Source organism: Brassica oleracea, chromosome C9 (assembly GCF_000695525.1).
Source record: "Brassica oleracea var. oleracea cultivar TO1000 chromosome C9, BOL, whole genome shotgun sequence".
Taxonomy (NCBI): Eukaryota; Viridiplantae; Streptophyta; class Magnoliopsida; order Brassicales; family Brassicaceae; genus Brassica; species Brassica oleracea.
Window position 1 is genome coordinate 45,545,349 of NC_027756.1, and position 15,424 is coordinate 45,560,772.

General features: G+C 39.2%; 4 protein-coding genes across 5 annotated transcripts; 2 read left to right on the forward strand and 2 right to left on the reverse strand.

Moving 5' to 3' along the window:
* The first annotated feature begins 4,714 nt into the window (after positions 1-4,714).
* Positions 4,715-6,723, forward strand: LOC106318830 (tubulin alpha-3 chain). Of its 2 annotated transcripts, XM_013756969.1 has the most exons (6): positions 4,715-4,986; positions 5,070-5,284; positions 5,370-5,569; positions 5,644-6,152; positions 6,241-6,363; positions 6,446-6,723. In XM_013756969.1, exons 1-6 carry the CDS (start codon positions 4,874-4,876, stop codon positions 6,678-6,680), a joined length of 1,395 nt encoding a protein of 464 aa, XP_013612423.1. In that variant the 5' UTR covers positions 4,715-4,873; the 3' UTR covers positions 6,681-6,723. The 2 variants fall into 2 exon arrangements, with proteins under 2 accessions (XP_013612423.1, XP_013612422.1); XM_013756968.1 differs by having other exon boundaries at positions 6,241-6,723.
* Positions 6,724-7,412: 689 nt separating this feature from the next.
* Positions 7,413-9,391, forward strand: LOC106317962 (mitochondrial dicarboxylate/tricarboxylate transporter DTC). Its single transcript, XM_013755790.1, has 6 exons — positions 7,413-7,674; positions 7,893-7,976; positions 8,184-8,245; positions 8,342-8,703; positions 8,813-9,027; positions 9,136-9,391. The coding sequence occupies exons 1-6, from the start codon at positions 7,555-7,557 to the stop codon at positions 9,190-9,192; spliced, it is 900 nt and encodes a 299-aa protein (XP_013611244.1). The 5' UTR covers positions 7,413-7,554; the 3' UTR covers positions 9,193-9,391.
* Positions 9,392-9,533: 142 nt separating this feature from the next.
* Positions 9,534-11,260, reverse strand: LOC106317963 (protein sym-1-like). Its single transcript, XM_013755791.1, has 7 exons — positions 10,904-11,260; positions 10,697-10,784; positions 10,494-10,588; positions 10,253-10,325; positions 10,067-10,159; positions 9,875-9,961; positions 9,534-9,780 (listed from the first exon to the last, which is right to left on the reverse strand). Exons 1-7 carry the CDS (start codon positions 11,227-11,229, stop codon positions 9,700-9,702), a joined length of 843 nt encoding a protein of 280 aa, XP_013611245.1. The 5' UTR covers positions 11,230-11,260; the 3' UTR covers positions 9,534-9,699.
* Positions 11,261-11,378: 118 nt separating this feature from the next.
* Positions 11,379-14,328, reverse strand: LOC106317964 (probable glutamate carboxypeptidase 2). Its single transcript, XM_013755792.1, has 10 exons — positions 13,354-14,328; positions 13,198-13,265; positions 13,051-13,132; positions 12,895-12,987; positions 12,647-12,799; positions 12,511-12,579; positions 12,333-12,420; positions 12,057-12,229; positions 11,865-11,981; positions 11,379-11,794 (listed from the first exon to the last, which is right to left on the reverse strand). The coding sequence occupies exons 1-10, from the start codon at positions 14,224-14,226 to the stop codon at positions 11,498-11,500; spliced, it is 2,013 nt and encodes a 670-aa protein (XP_013611246.1). The 5' UTR covers positions 14,227-14,328; the 3' UTR covers positions 11,379-11,497.
* Positions 14,329-15,424: the final 1,096 nt, after the last annotated feature.

Sequence of the window (15,424 nt, forward strand, 5' to 3'; positions counted from 1 at the left end):
AGTTTAAGACAAGTACGAAGATGGAGAACATTGAGAACAACAAGATTTACAAAAGACCTACAACCCCATATCGCTGAACATAAGGGTCACTGCATAGTAGAGACTGTCTGAACTCCTCAACCTCCAGCAAGCGCGGATTGAACCTGAAGTCAGATAATCCACCCTCTGTCTCAAGCCATAGATCAGGAGGACCAAAATAACTTGTGTAAATGAGTTTAGTAAACGTTTTACTCAACTATCACGTTTAAAACTAGACACATAAACTACACTTACTCAAAATTTTCCAGACCCTCCACATCTTAAAGACCACAATCACCTGTCCACGACCCTTCATGTTTTCAAGACCATCCCGGAAGGCATAAGCATGAGTGCCAATTGCCACACATTTTATCTGACTGTCACTATTCAGAATAAAAATAGGTGCGTCAATTACAATATAGATAAATTTTGCTTTGATCATATGTTACTTTCTACTTGCATGTTGTCCGTTATGTAAAACACCATCCTTGGACTTGCAAGGTCATCGAAATGGACTTCCGTGTTGAAGACCACTCCCATTGTATCTACTAGATAAGTGTTACGTTTTTCTTAGTTTCATAAATTTAGACAATCTAAATCACTTACTTATACATAGTTATATTTTTAATACATTAAAGCTATACAAAGTTCTGAATCCAAGACATGCGACTGTTGCGGTTACTAACATCTAAATATGTGAATATATTTTAATTCTAGCAGCATTCATACATATGAGATAGTTTCGGTCCCTGTGGTCCATGTGAGGGATTGCATGGATGTTCTTGAAGTCCATGAAAAGCCGATTGGCTAGAGGATCGATGATGTGGACTTGCGTATTGCGCATAGCAGATAGATTGAACCGATAGTTAGTTGCCTGGAAACCTGGATAGGAACGGTTAACTTCTACTCGAAAGATTTCCACCCATTTTCCCTCTTGCTTCTCTTGGCCTCGAAACCTATCAGAATTCCCATAAATGGTCATCTCCATCTTGGTTCCCTACATAAATAAAGTACAAGGATCAAGTTTTTATTTTTCACGGTTACATGTTATTAGAAACTCGAGAGATGATGATTTAACACGTACCTCTTCATCTGCTAGGACATATTTATAGAATTGTCCACTGCTGGTAACATAGGAATAAAAAGGGTAGATCCTGTGTATTTTGACTCTGAAACGCCAAGACGTCATCTTAGGGTTATAAGAAACTTCAGAAAGTTTATTGTAGTGTGTCATCTTGATTGTTGAGAGAGGAGATGATGAATCCTTTCTTTGCTTTTCTTTTTGGTGAATTTTGCAGAGAAATGTTATATCCGGACTGAAGGGGACGATTTAACTTACTGTGGTGGAGTTTAAATACAATGGTAATGATAATTGTAGACGGTGTAGTGTTGTGGCGTTTAAATGCAAGTGTAATTATTATTATAAGAGACTTTTTCATGCGAGACAGGTAGTTATTTCGCGGAGTCCATCATTGTCATTAATTACAGGTTTTTTCTCAATCTAAATACTAACATTTACATTTATTATCTCTTATATTGCTAGTTTCTGTTATTAAATATATCCACTAAGTATAATAAGTTTTGGATACTAATCATTTCTATCAAAATATAACAATATACTGTCTAAATTTTGCTAAGTTTTACATAGTTTCAAATATTTATACAATCTAAATTGTTACGTTTTTCTTAGTTTCATAAATTTAGACAATCTAAATAACTCAGTTTCACTTACTTATACATAGTTATAAATCTTAATAAATTAAAGTTATACAAATTTCCAAATTCCAAACATGCGACTGTTACAATCAGAAGGCGTGTGAGAGAAGTCTTGCTTTCTCGGGGAGTCAACCAAATCACCCTTAAATGGACACGCCGCTGCTTGAATCATTAATTACAGGATTTTTCTCAAACTAAATATTAACTTTTTCATTTATTATCTCATATACTGCTAGTTTCTGTCATTAAATATATCCACTAAGTATAGTAATTTTTGGATACTGATCATATCTTCCAAAATATAACAATATATTATCTAAATTTCGTTAAGTTTTACATAGTTTCAAATATTTATACAATCTAAATTGTTACGTGTTTCTTAGTTTCATAAATTTAGCAGTCTAAATCACTTAGTTTCACTTACTTATGCATTGTCATATCTTAATAAATTAAAGTTATACAAAATTCCAGTTCCAATTCCAAGAGATGCGACTGTAGGAGAGAGAAGTCGTGTCTTCTGAACTCGTGTCTCGTCGCGCCGTCTCTCCTTAAATGGAAGAGTTACAACTTGTAGAATAGTTGGGGTGATAAATCGATAATTAAATAACATGAAATAAAGTTACAAAATATTAGCATTTTCATTTATTATTTCGGATGCTATTTCTAGCAAATTATAACAATATAATATGTCATTTTCTTAACGTTTTACATAGTTTCATATATTGAGACAATCTAAATTTTTAAAATTGTGCTTAGTTTCACGAATTTAGATAATCTAAATCAGTTACTTTCACTTACTTATACACAGTTATATATCTTTATCGATTAGAGTTTTTCAAAGTTTCAAATCCAACCCATGCGCTCTCAGAAGTCATGTCTTCTGAACTCGTGTCTTCTCGAGGCGTCTATCAAATCACCCTTAAGTGGGGTAATAAATAGTCAGTTTATACTTTTCTCTACACGTCAGTTGAACTTCCATACTACGTGTATTTCGGTTAGAGGATCATCTCCATTATAAAAGGGTTTATCACCTTCTCCAAATAAGTAAAACGAAAATCTTTCCATTTAGTTGATTAAACAAATATCTCTCCATGTCGAACTGTAACTTGGCTTCTCTCCCTCCTTTCATGCTTTATAAGATTCTCTCAAAGGTAGCAACAAGCCATCTCCGGGACTTCGGTAGTGCAAGAATTGCTTTCTCCGGGTTCAATCAAATTGGCAGAGAAGAATACTTATACTGATCTGCAGATCCCTTTAACTTGAATGACTGGATTGATGAGGCTAATGCTTTAAGGACATTCAGGCTTAGGTGCTACCAAGCCGGTAATCTAGAGGCCATCTACATCCGAGGTATGTATGAGTTCTTTGTCCTCCATTTACTTGATGAAGGAAGGGAAAAAATCCGTCTTGCTGGTGAGAGAGGATTGTTGTGGGCCAAGTATGTAGATGGAATGCTGAACTTAGTGTTTAGTGTTGATGCTAGAGTATTTGTTCACAACTATCCTAGCTTTAGTCGTGAATTTGTTGAACAGATGAATTACATGATCACGACTTCGGTATCCTCAGGCCATTGGGGTTACGAAAAACCTGAGGTGTTTATATCTCTACTGGAAAGAATAAATCCCAACGTCTCACATGATTGTTGGTGCTCCGCAGTAATAGAACCGGTGTTTGTAGTCTCCTTAGATGGATCTAGAACACGGTGGACATGCAATAGTTTTTTCTGGCAATGTGCAGCTTGAGACTTCTGCAATGATATTCACTTGACCGCTAGCCACTGGCCAATTGAAGATTAGTTGTGTGTTTATGAGTTACGGCATGTACTTTTTATCTATTTTTACTAGGTTTATGTAAAATATTTTTCATATAATATAATGTCTCTAGTTTTTCTCTATAAAGTAATTTTTATTTATTTTAACTTCAATAAATATATCATTAACAACACTGTCTCCATAAAAGAACATAATGTAAATGTAAAAGATACAATCAAAACTAGTTGAAATTTTGCAAATCAAAAAGTGCGACTTAGTTTAATTTAGAATAACTTTGTAATTGATACCGTCTATATTAGTCGCAGTCTTATACGCTGTACAGTTACACCAAGATTTACAATTACACCAAGTCGTACAAAGTTTTCGAAAGTTATGAAGAAAGAAATCCGAATTTTATGGATCAGGTCTGGATGATCCGCGAAATGGTCCTGGTTGGATTGTAAATATGCAAATTTCTATTAGTGCCATGGTCTTTTAATAATTTTTCGAATTTAATTAAAGATTTATCTATTTTCTAATTCGGGCAGCTTCTAACAGATAATCCCGTTGACTAGATTAATTCTTCTTACTTAATCCAACATGATCAATTCATATGGTTTAATTGATCTTTTCCCATTTTCCGAATCATTCGTGTTTTGTCTACCCATTCGATGACTCGATAAGTCAAAACAAAAACGTGAAAACCTTCATTTCAAATTTTGAAAACACAATTTTATAGCGGTATTAATTAATACATATGTAAGTTACTAAACATAGAAAAAAACATTAAAGACTCATAACATGTGCAATCTTTAGAGGATTATCTTTCCCGGACTGTCACTTGCACAATATCCTAATAAATATAAACTCAATAAATAGTTAAACAACTAACCCAAAGAAGATCGATTTAGTTGGTTAAGGTCTATTTTCAACCCCTACCATTACCAATACCATAAATCGAAAATTCATAAATCATTTTTAAATTCAATTCCCGTTTTTAACAAATCCGAAAATTGGATTATAGATAAAACGAGAAATGAATCACATTTTTTAAAACCCCCCGAAATTGAATGAAAGTAACAAAGTAACGGCTAAACCGGTCAGTTCGGTTTGGGTTTTCAGAAGATTCCTAAACCCGGTATGATACACAAACCGGGTAATAAAAATATCTAAGACCCGCCAGATCGAATCTCATGTATATTGTCTAATCACAGTACCTAAGGCAGGCTGTCACAAATTTGGCGGACCCCAACCAATTATAGAAATCCCCTTCGATAAATAATCACTCAAACCAAAAGTAATCAAAAAGAAGATCTCGCCGCCGCTCATTTCCTCCTCCTCCGAAGCAGACGATCGAAGACAATTAGGGTTTCTGCCGTGAGCGTAAGATGAGGGAGATCATAAGCATTCATATAGGACAAGCAGGGATCCAAGTTGGAAACTCGTGCTGGGAGCTTTACTGCCTCGAACATGGGATCCAGCCCGACGGCATGATGCCCAGGTATATATCTTCTAACCTAATTTCTCCATTTTTGTTGTTGAGAGACGAATCTAATAGTAACCGTCTCTTGGCTAATTGGGCAGTGATACAACGGTTGGTGTTGCGCACGACGCTTTCAACACTTTCTTCAGCGAGACTGGTGCTGGAAAGCATGTTCCCAGAGCCGTCTTCGTTGATCTGGAGCCTACTGTTATCGATGAAGTCCGTACCGGAACGTACCGTCAGCTTTTCCATCCGGAGCAGCTTATCTCTGGGAAAGAGGACGCTGCTAACAACTTCGCAAGAGGACATTACACTGGTGAGAAAGAAAAACATTTCCTTTGTCTGTTTCTTCTTAGTTAGTGATTATTCAAAATTGTGATTTGAAAGTTGTGTAATTGCAGTTGGTAAGGAGATTGTGGACCTTTGTCTTGACCGTGTGCGGAAGCTTGCCGATAACTGTACCGGCTTGCAGGGGTTTTTGGTGTTTAACGCTGTTGGTGGAGGAACTGGTTCTGGTTTGGGTTCTCTGTTGTTAGAGCGTTTGTCCGTTGATTATGGAAAGAAGTCTAAACTTGGCTTCACCATTTACCCTTCTCCTCAGGTACCTTTCGAGATAGAAACTCATTAAATGTTTGTTTTCTTGTTGGTTTTGATTAGTTAATTTTTTTATCTCAGGTTTCTACTGCTGTTGTAGAGCCTTACAACAGTGTTCTCTCAACGCATTCTCTACTCGAACACACCGATGTTGCTGTCCTCTTGGATAACGAAGCCATCTATGATATCTGCCGCAGATCCCTTGATATTGAGAGGCCTACCTACACGAACCTCAACAGGTTGATCTCCCAGATCATATCTTCCTTGACAACATCTTTGAGGTTTGATGGAGCCATCAATGTGGATATCACTGAGTTCCAGACCAACCTTGTCCCCTATCCCCGTATCCATTTCATGCTGTCGTCCTACGCTCCGGTCATCTCGGCCGCAAAGGCCTACCATGAGCAGCTATCGATCCCTGAGATCACTAATGCTGTGTTTGAGCCAGCTAGCATGATGGCCAAGTGTGACCCAAGGCACGGGAAATACATGGCCTGCTGTTTGATGTACCGTGGGGACGTTGTTCCCAAAGATGTTAATGCTGCTGTTGGTACTATTAAGACCAAGAGGACTGTTCAGTTTGTCGACTGGTAATGATCTTACAAACTGAAATATGTTGCTATTGTTTCATGTTGCTTTTGTAAACACACTTCTTATGGCATGGGTTTTGTTTTGCAGGTGCCCTACTGGTTTCAAATGCGGAATCAACTACCAGCCTCCAACAGTTGTCCCAGGAGGTGACCTCGCTAAGGTTCAGAGAGCGGTGTGCATGATCAGCAACAACACAGCAGTTGCGGAGGTGTTTTCACGGATCGACCACAAGTTTGATCTCATGTACGCGAAGAGGGCCTTTGTTCACTGGTACGTGGGTGAAGGAATGGAGGAAGGTGAATTCTCTGAGGCACGTGAAGACTTGGCCGCACTGGAGAAGGACTATGAAGAGGTGGGTGCTGAAGGTGGAGACGATGAAGAAGACGAAGGTGAAGACTACTGACCACTTTCTTCTCTCAAGCAATGAACAACCAAAAATGTGTTTTTTTTTAACTTATGATTCTTGTTGGTTACATGTTTGTTTTATCTTGTACAATTTTCGTTGCACTTCCTGTTTATTTTTTTAAAAATCTTGCTTCAATTCATTGGTAAAGCGACCATTGTGAGTTACACCAGAGTTCATCATCAAAAGCTTTTGTTGTACAAAACTTTCTTCTTCATCTTCTTGCAAGTGTAAAATATTATCCATCGGAAATATGTTATACGGCCATGTAGTGTCAAGTGTGTTACCTCTTTTTTTTTATAAAAACTTGATATACTAATCAAGAGGAGTCAAGTAGAAAAATACCTCCTCGAAAAGCCAAAAGAAGAATAAATATGTTGATGTGTTTCTTTTTTCCTTCTTCCCTATAATTGTAACACAGTCAGAACTCAGAAGCGTTATTGTTGAATATAGCTTTTTGTATAATGGCATCAACATTATCAATCTGCAACGTAATATAGCTCTACTGGTCCACTAGCTCCTACGGCGTGCAAAATGCCAAAAAAGTCTCGTATTTAACAAATAAAAATACAAACAAAAATGTCAATTCAAAATTAAGAATTTTATTGGACCAGAAAAAAAATAAAAAAAAAACCAACAAATTTCAATTTTCATTAATTAAAAAGTTAGAAATCGAGGTCCTATTTATTTTTGAAAATGGATTAAATATCTTAACGAGAGACTTAAGTGAATGCTTGATAAAAATTAAAATTAGACTAAGATTCAGATCTCAAACGAAGCAATATCCACAATTAAAAAAACAATCCAAAGGGTTAAGTTCAGTTAGGTGGGTGGTACTGTTTAATCTAAACTTACTACTATATAAAAGCCTTAAGCTTTTACTTCTTCGCTTCCTCTCCACCAAGTGTGCGTATCTTTCTCCGCCTATCTCTTTCCTCTCCGCGGAATCTCTTCTTCTCGTTTCGAGTCCGTACGATCCCCAAAAACAAAAAGCAGAGATGGCGGAAGAGAAGAAAGTCGCTCCGATTGGTGTCTGGACCGCCGTGAAGCCCTTCGTCAATGGCGGAGCCTCCGGTATGCTCGCGACTTGCGTTATCCAGCCGATTGACATGATCAAGGTACGTTAATGCCTCTCTCAGTCTCTCAGATCTGGTTTTTGGTTCGCTAACTCGTTTGTGTGTGTGAGCTCTTTGTTATTAAAATGTTTAGATGAATGTGTTTGTTTAGTTCAGATCTGGATTTTGATTAGAGTTACGCTCTTAGGTGCATCACAATTTATGTTAGTTTACATAATGAGATGATTGAGACATGTGCTTTTTGTGTGGTGGTGGTGAAGGTGAGGATTCAACTAGGTCAGGGATCTGCAGTCAGTGTGACCAAGAACATGTTGAAGAATGATGGTATTGGTGCTTTCTACAAGGTATAAAGATTTCTTCTTCTTTTTTTTTTTTTAATTTAGATCTATCTTGATTCATTTTACTTTGGTGTTTCTGTTATTGAAGCTTATTTAACAGTTACTTATATGTGTGTTCATGTGGTTGATCTGTAATCCAAACAATCTTTTCTCTGTCTTGCTATGAAGAAGATGTTTTCTGATCTTATTAATTTTTTTTTTACTCTCCAATAGGGATTGTCTGCTGGTTTGCTGAGGCAAGCAACTTACACCACAGCCCGTCTTGGATCCTTCAAGTAAGTTAATATCATCTTGAGCCCATCTAGATGAATGTTTTTTCTTTATTGCGTTATGTACTAATCAAAAAGTTGTCATTTATGAATTATTATCAGGATGCTGACTGCAAAAGCAATTGAAGCTAACGATGGGAAGCCGCTACCTCTGTACCAGAAGGCTCTATGTGGTCTGACAGCTGGTGCTATTGGTGCTTGCGTTGGTAGTCCAGCCGATTTAGCGCTTATCAGAATGCAAGCTGATAACACCTTGCCGTTAGCTCAGCGCAGGAACTACACCAATGCCTTCCATGCGCTTTACCGTATCAGCGCTGATGAAGGAGTTTTGGCGCTCTGGAAAGGTTGTGGTCCCACTGTGGTCAGAGCTATGGCTTTGAACATGGGGATGCTTGCTTCTTATGATCAAAGTGCTGAGTACATGAGAGATAATCTCGGTCTTGGGGAGACTTCTACGGTCGTAGGTAAAGCTTCTCTTCCGAAACTAAGACTAGTTTAGAGTAGTTCTGCACTAGACTTTCACAAGGTCTGTGAGTTTGATGGTTGTGTGTGATTGTTGTGTCCCTTTGGTAGGAGCAAGTGCTGTTTCTGGATTCTGCGCTGCGGCTTGCAGTCTTCCATTTGACTTTGTCAAAACTCAGATCCAGAAGATGCAACCTGACGCTCAGGGGAAGTATCCATACACGGGTTCGCTTGACTGTGCAATGCAAACCTTGAAGTCAGGAGGACCTCTTAAATTCTACACAGGTTTCCCTGTTTACTGCGTCAGGATCGCCCCTCACGTCATGGTAATATAATAGCCATCTTTTCACTCTTTTATCTGTGCTATCTTAAGACTCAGTTCAGGATTGTCTCTGAGATGTTTGATGATGATCGTGTTTTCTTTTTTTTGGCAGATGACATGGATCTTCCTGAACCAGATTACAAAGTTTCAAAAGACCATTGGTCTGTGAGCTTCAAGCATTGTGAAGTGCGCGCTGAGAATAAGTTGAAAACGAAAACACAATTGGAATTGTGTTAGATTTGCTTTTTATTCAATATACATGATCGCATGCCTTAACGCATTATTGGAAGTGTTGGAGACTTTAATATTTTTGTTGTTGTTGAGGATCGTTGATTGGTCTGGTAAACTTTAAAAAATTTCCTTATGAATTGTTTTTTTAAATGAAACACAATCCTAATCCTGAGATCTGAATGAACTATAAAAGTGACCAATGCATTGAGATAACTATTTGGAAACTGGTTACTCAGCTTGGTTAATAAACATGAAAGGTTGATTTGGGGAAGCAAAACGTTTAAATAGGAAGCTTGTTTCTACCTTCATAAAATGTCAAGTGCAGAGATTCCAAATATTTAGTTTGAAACATCAAACATTTGCATCAGCAGACAAGCAATCTGTCCCCAAAACTCTGCCGATTACAAACCAACAACACATGTAGCTTTAGTGAACGAAAACATTCCTACTTTGGCACAACTTCTTTGTGAGCTTTGAATGATAAGATCACATTCCAAGCCAAAGCCACTACGTTGGAAGCCAGTACCTGCAGTTCAAATACAAGATATTGATTTATCCTCGAATCCAGTGAACAAACTTAAAAGATGAATGGTGAACGAACTGTATTTTAATAATCAAACCTGGAAGTTTTGTGGAACAAATCTGAAGTTAAGAAACTGAAACGGTATCCATAGCTGCCAATTCGCTAGCACTGCACCAGTCCACTCCTACAGAACCACCAATTCATGGATTCAATCAGAACGCCGATAAAATAATACAAAGTATAAAAACTTTGGATTCCTGAAAAAAAAAATGCTTTTGATGATCCAAACCTGCTTTAGCTTCGGTATGACATTTGATGGTTTTCCTTCAAGTGTCACAACAGCTGATAAGAAAACTCCAACAAAAACTGGAGCAAAAACAAACTGCAAAACCAAAGAAAAAACAATTGGTGTTAACACAAAGGGAACAAGATAGAAACATAAAAGGTTGGTCGGAGAACAGGAAAAACTTGCTACCTGGTCAAGTAAAAGTCGCAAAACTGCGCCTGATAATCCAGAAGCCGTCACCACTTTGCTCAAATACAAGTACCTAATGAAGTTACGAGATTTCAGAGAGCAAGTATAAGTATTAGATCCAACGAATGCATAAGTCTCATCAAATGAACAACCATTTAGCAGGAAAGTAATATAGCTTTGACACTATATAGTACACAGAGAAAGTTAACATGTATATCAATAAGAGATGCAAGAAAAATACCAGAAGTGCAATGCTGGACCGACAAGCCCGAAGCCCAAGATGGTAAACGTGAGTGTCCTCTTCTTGTCCAGAGATGAGGTCTTATTGATTGTAAGCTGAAACCCAAGATCAACAAGGATAAGCAATCTTAAGTTTTGAATAAGAGGTTATAAATGAACATTAAGAACCCAAGCTTGAAAGTGAGAATCAAACAAACACACTACCTGACAGATCAAATCACCAATGAGGGTCAAAAGTGCTGATGTAACAGATTTTGTCAAAACAGGATAATCCGAGAGGAGAGCCAAGTACCTGAAGCACCACACAGAACCAAGCCAAAACATAACAGTGTATTAATAGGCTTACTCGAACTCGCGTTTGAAAGAAACAATCTTTACACAATAGAGAGGAGGAATACAAAAGATATTTACCATGAGAGAAACGACCACTTGTTTCCGTTTCCGCCGCTATCTTCCCCTCCACCGCCGGAACTATCACCCCCTGAACCACCAATTCCGCCGGAACCACCTGAACCTCCACCTGACACCGAAGAGACCCGAACCAGATGCCCGAACCCAGTCCCGAAACGACCAGACCAGTTGATACGAGCAGAACTCAGTGAACCATGTTTGTAGCCAAACGAAAGAGCCCTGCTTGAACCATCTCCGGTTAAAATCTTTCGATTGTGATTACCGGAAACACCAAGAGAACTGAGAGTGAGTGGTGTTCTCCGGGTGAAAGTGGCGTCGCTAAGCATCGTTGTTTCGTCTGGTCTGAAACTTTTTAACTGAACGGTGACTGTCGTACTTGGGGATATAACATGAACTTCTGCTTATGTTTTGGGCTTTAGTAATGGGCTTTTGTAAAGAATTGGGCTTCTTGAAGAGGAAGTGGACGGAGCAGGTATACACGAAAACTTAATTTTAGATTCAAAGTTAAAAGATGGTTTAATGTGTACAACAGTGTGAGCTTTGAGTTCAGTATGTTTACACATTGTGATAACAGCAACGGTATTCTTGATATCATCATCTCAATTCACCTTTTAAGACAAGTGATGCATGTCTTATAGCTCTAGACACTCTCCATATCTCGTGTTGAACGTGTTCCCAAGAAGCTTTGGTCTTTACTCTCTTTGCATTGTCTATTGCATCATCCACTCCAGGAAATGATTTTGATCCGTAGTCATCGTACTTGGATGGTCCATATACCAAATGCTTGTACCATGTTCTTCCAGAGAGTCCATCTCTGTCTGTTAAAGCTCGCTCCGCCATCATTAATCTGTCATTGACCTCTCTCACTCTCAAAGCTCCCTTTACTCCCTCCTGCACAGAGTCCAGTGAAGCCAGTTTTACATGTTGATTTTGTCAAAATATGGAACTTTATAGACATTACCTCTTTCTCTATATTAATTTCTTGTGCTGCTGTAGATAGATCTTGGATTGATTTGATTAACGGAGAGATATCTATGCTATGTGCTAACATCTCCTCCTCCAAATCTTCAGCACTTTTCTGTTTACACAGGTAGACATACACTACTACAGCAATTGACTCCCTCATTAACTGTTTTGACTCATGTTCACTTACCTTGAGTTCTGATGCATAGGAGGTATAGTTGAAAGGTAAGAACTCATCATCTGCTAACCGAAGAGCCACCAAACCTAGAACACTAGCTATTGCCACATGTCTCTGAAACATTGGGTCTCCAAACTTCTCCATCCAAGTGAAGTCATCATACATAGAGTGATAGACTGGATATCCTGTTATTTTATTTAATTTTAACAATGATTAGTCTCTAAATCCTACTGACCATGATGTTAAGTTCATCTAGTGTTGGTGTAAGAGGCTGATTCTGAGACTTACCTCCTCCGAAAAGCATGTCAACTGCTGGAATGCCTACATGTTGCACAAATGATGCGTAGTCCGATGCCCCACTCCCTAATCTTCCTATCTTCACATACCAAAGTTATACAAATCAGTTTATCCATGAGACAAAAAATTGTAATCGAAGTATCTAAACGTAGTGTTATTCTTCACTTACCACACCAGAATTGTTTGATCGTATCCACGATTCATAAATGCTTTGTGTTGTGTTATCTGGATCCCGGACCTGCAGATTGTTATAACAAAAAGATACTTACCATTCAAGATTAGCTTAGAGATAAAGACTTACATACCTCTTTAGCCACTTGTTTGATCAAGTCATCGAGTTGGGGAGTCGCGGAAGCACGAAACCCTGGGCCAGATACCGCACAATCTGCATTCAAGTAGGCCACTGCTCTTGAAGCTAGCATCTGTCTGTTATCTTCTACCCATTCTGTTGACCCAATCTACAGAAGAAAAACATTAAAAACTTGACTTTCTGCTGCTTCCACATGACAAAAGTAGACAAAATATAAAAAAAAGTGAGGTAGAGACTAAACACCAGAGCATACTCCTCAGCATCCCAGTTGCACAGAATAATAGTCCGTCTAGGCTTCCATCCTCTCTTTTGAAGCTTATCTAGCCTTTGCGCAATCTACAGTAGTATCAAAATAATGGAACCATTTACAAACTTGTACCATATATGTTCACTACTCACCTCCAAAAGAACAGCAGTCCCACTGTTGGGATCAACAGCTCCAAAAGTCCAAGCGTCTCTATGGTTTCCGAGAATCACATATCTAAACCAAACACACAAGTCAGTATCTAAACTTCAAATACAACCATAAAGCTTCACTCATATTACCTATCAGGCTCTTCTTCACCTTTAATCACTCCAATAACATTCTCAATCTCAGCTAAAACAGTCTTCCCCTGAAACCAAAGTTCAAATCTTTTAAACCAAAAACACACACAAAGAATCTACCAAAGGTTGAGACTTTCTTTCACACAAAAAACTCACAACGTAGCTCAAGTTCAAGATCCCAGGCCCAGGCCCAACACCTCCAACAACCGTCTTCAAGATCACTTCCCCATCAGCCGCAGAGATAGGCAGAGAAGGTATACCCGGAGAATCTCCCCTCAGCTCCACACTCTCCTCCGACAACCTCTCACACCCATCAACACTAGCCCACCCAGGAGTCGTCGGATCACCCAACCCATTGTAAACAGTACCCACCTGAACCCCGCTAGGCGGCATCCACCTACTCTCCGGAAAACACTCCTCTCCGCCGTAATCTCTCTCGTCAGTATATATCACAACGCCTACAGCTCCCACCTCGTACGCGTTCTTCACTATATCCCCTCTGTAGATCTTCCCGTACCTCGCGACCACGACGGCGCCGGAGACGTTTAGGCCCACGAAGTCTTCGACTCGTCCGTAGTTCGCGTACGCCGCGGGACCGGAGACGTCGCCTGACTTGGCGTAGGCGTGGAACGTAGGCGTGACTTCGTCCGCGTAAGGGTTGTCTCCGAGGTGTTTTTGCTCCAGAGAGAAAGCGATGATGGACTTTGATGATGATGCTTTTGGTGTTAGTAGTGAGAGTGAGCGATGAACTGGGTACGTTAGAGATACTTTGTAAGCGGCGACGCGGGGTTTGAGGGAGGAGGAGGCGAAGGAGGAGAGGACGTGGGATGCAGCTTCTGCGTTGGCTAATGAGCCGGCGACGTGGGGGCGGCGCGTGAGGGTGCGGAGGTTTGAGGCGATGGAAGCGTTGTCGGAGAAGGGAGAGGAGAGGAAGAGTGTGTGGTAGTAGTGAGGTTTTGGGGAAGGAGAGAAGAGGAAGTAGGAGAAAGCAGCGATTAGGAAGACGAGAGCTGCTGTTGGTTTCGGCATCAGTGATGGAGTGTTCTGTCTTTGATGATCATTAGCTTTCTACTGGTTTTGTTTTAGGAGAAATTAGGTGAATACTCTAAAAGAAGTGGAATACCTTTAGAAGGGGTTTGCAATTATTGATGATATTTTATTACTTTAATGCCATCTTCACATTACATAAATCTTCACTTCCATTGGTGTGACTAACCTGCACATTTGGTTTCTGTTCCGGTTCCAATATGTGAATATCGGTTTAGTTTTGGTTTTGATTTTTCAGTCCGGTTAAAATGCCAAAGTCTGGGTGTGACAAAAGATACTTTATAAAAATAGATTACAGTATGGTTAGTGTGGTCAGAGCAGGATTAATGGGGATGCTTAGAGGGGGTGCTTAGCAAAAAATTAATATAATAGTGGGTGTGACCTACATAAAAACTAAGCACCTGTGCTTCTGGTGCTTAATTAAGCACCGGTGTTAGCACTGTTTCGCGGACCCCACTGATACGTGGTGGCCCGTGATTGGTTCGTTTTTAATTTTTTTTAAAAAAAAAAAAAAAAAAAAATTAAGCACCCCATTTGGGGTGCTAAGGTTAATGGTGCTCTTAGACCATGATTATCGGTGGTTTTTAAAGGGGTCCTTAAGGAAAAATGGTGATTTAATTAAATCCAAGAAAAATTAAATGGCAGTTATCGATCCTTAATGGAGCACTTTGGTTACCGATTTTAAGAGTGGGTTTTGAACCACGTGTCAGCCCCACAGAATTTTTTTTTTTTTTTCTTTTCTTTTGTCGCCGTTTCGTGTCTTCTCGTTTACTCGTCACAAAGGATCGATACAGACGATGGACGACGATTGAGTCGACGTCTCCTCCGTATTCTCCGTGAGAAGAAGGATCGACACCCAGCACCGACGAGGACACCGAGAGCGAAGCTCGTCAGTACGACGACGAACGGTCCGAGTTTGGTGGGTTTGGCTGCGCCACCGGTACCATGACGATCGTACTACTGATGTGGATTCTCACCTCTGCCAAAAAGAACAAGATAAGCTCTTGTTCGATTATTTCATCGAGCTTCGATTCACTATGATTTTAATGTGTAGAAGAAGATCATGTGAATTAGTTTCTATAGTTGGAAACTTTTGGTCCATTAGATCTCCTAAATAGAAAATTAGAACATCTACAAGTGAAACAAGACATGAGTGTACATTGTTTTGTTTATTTTATAA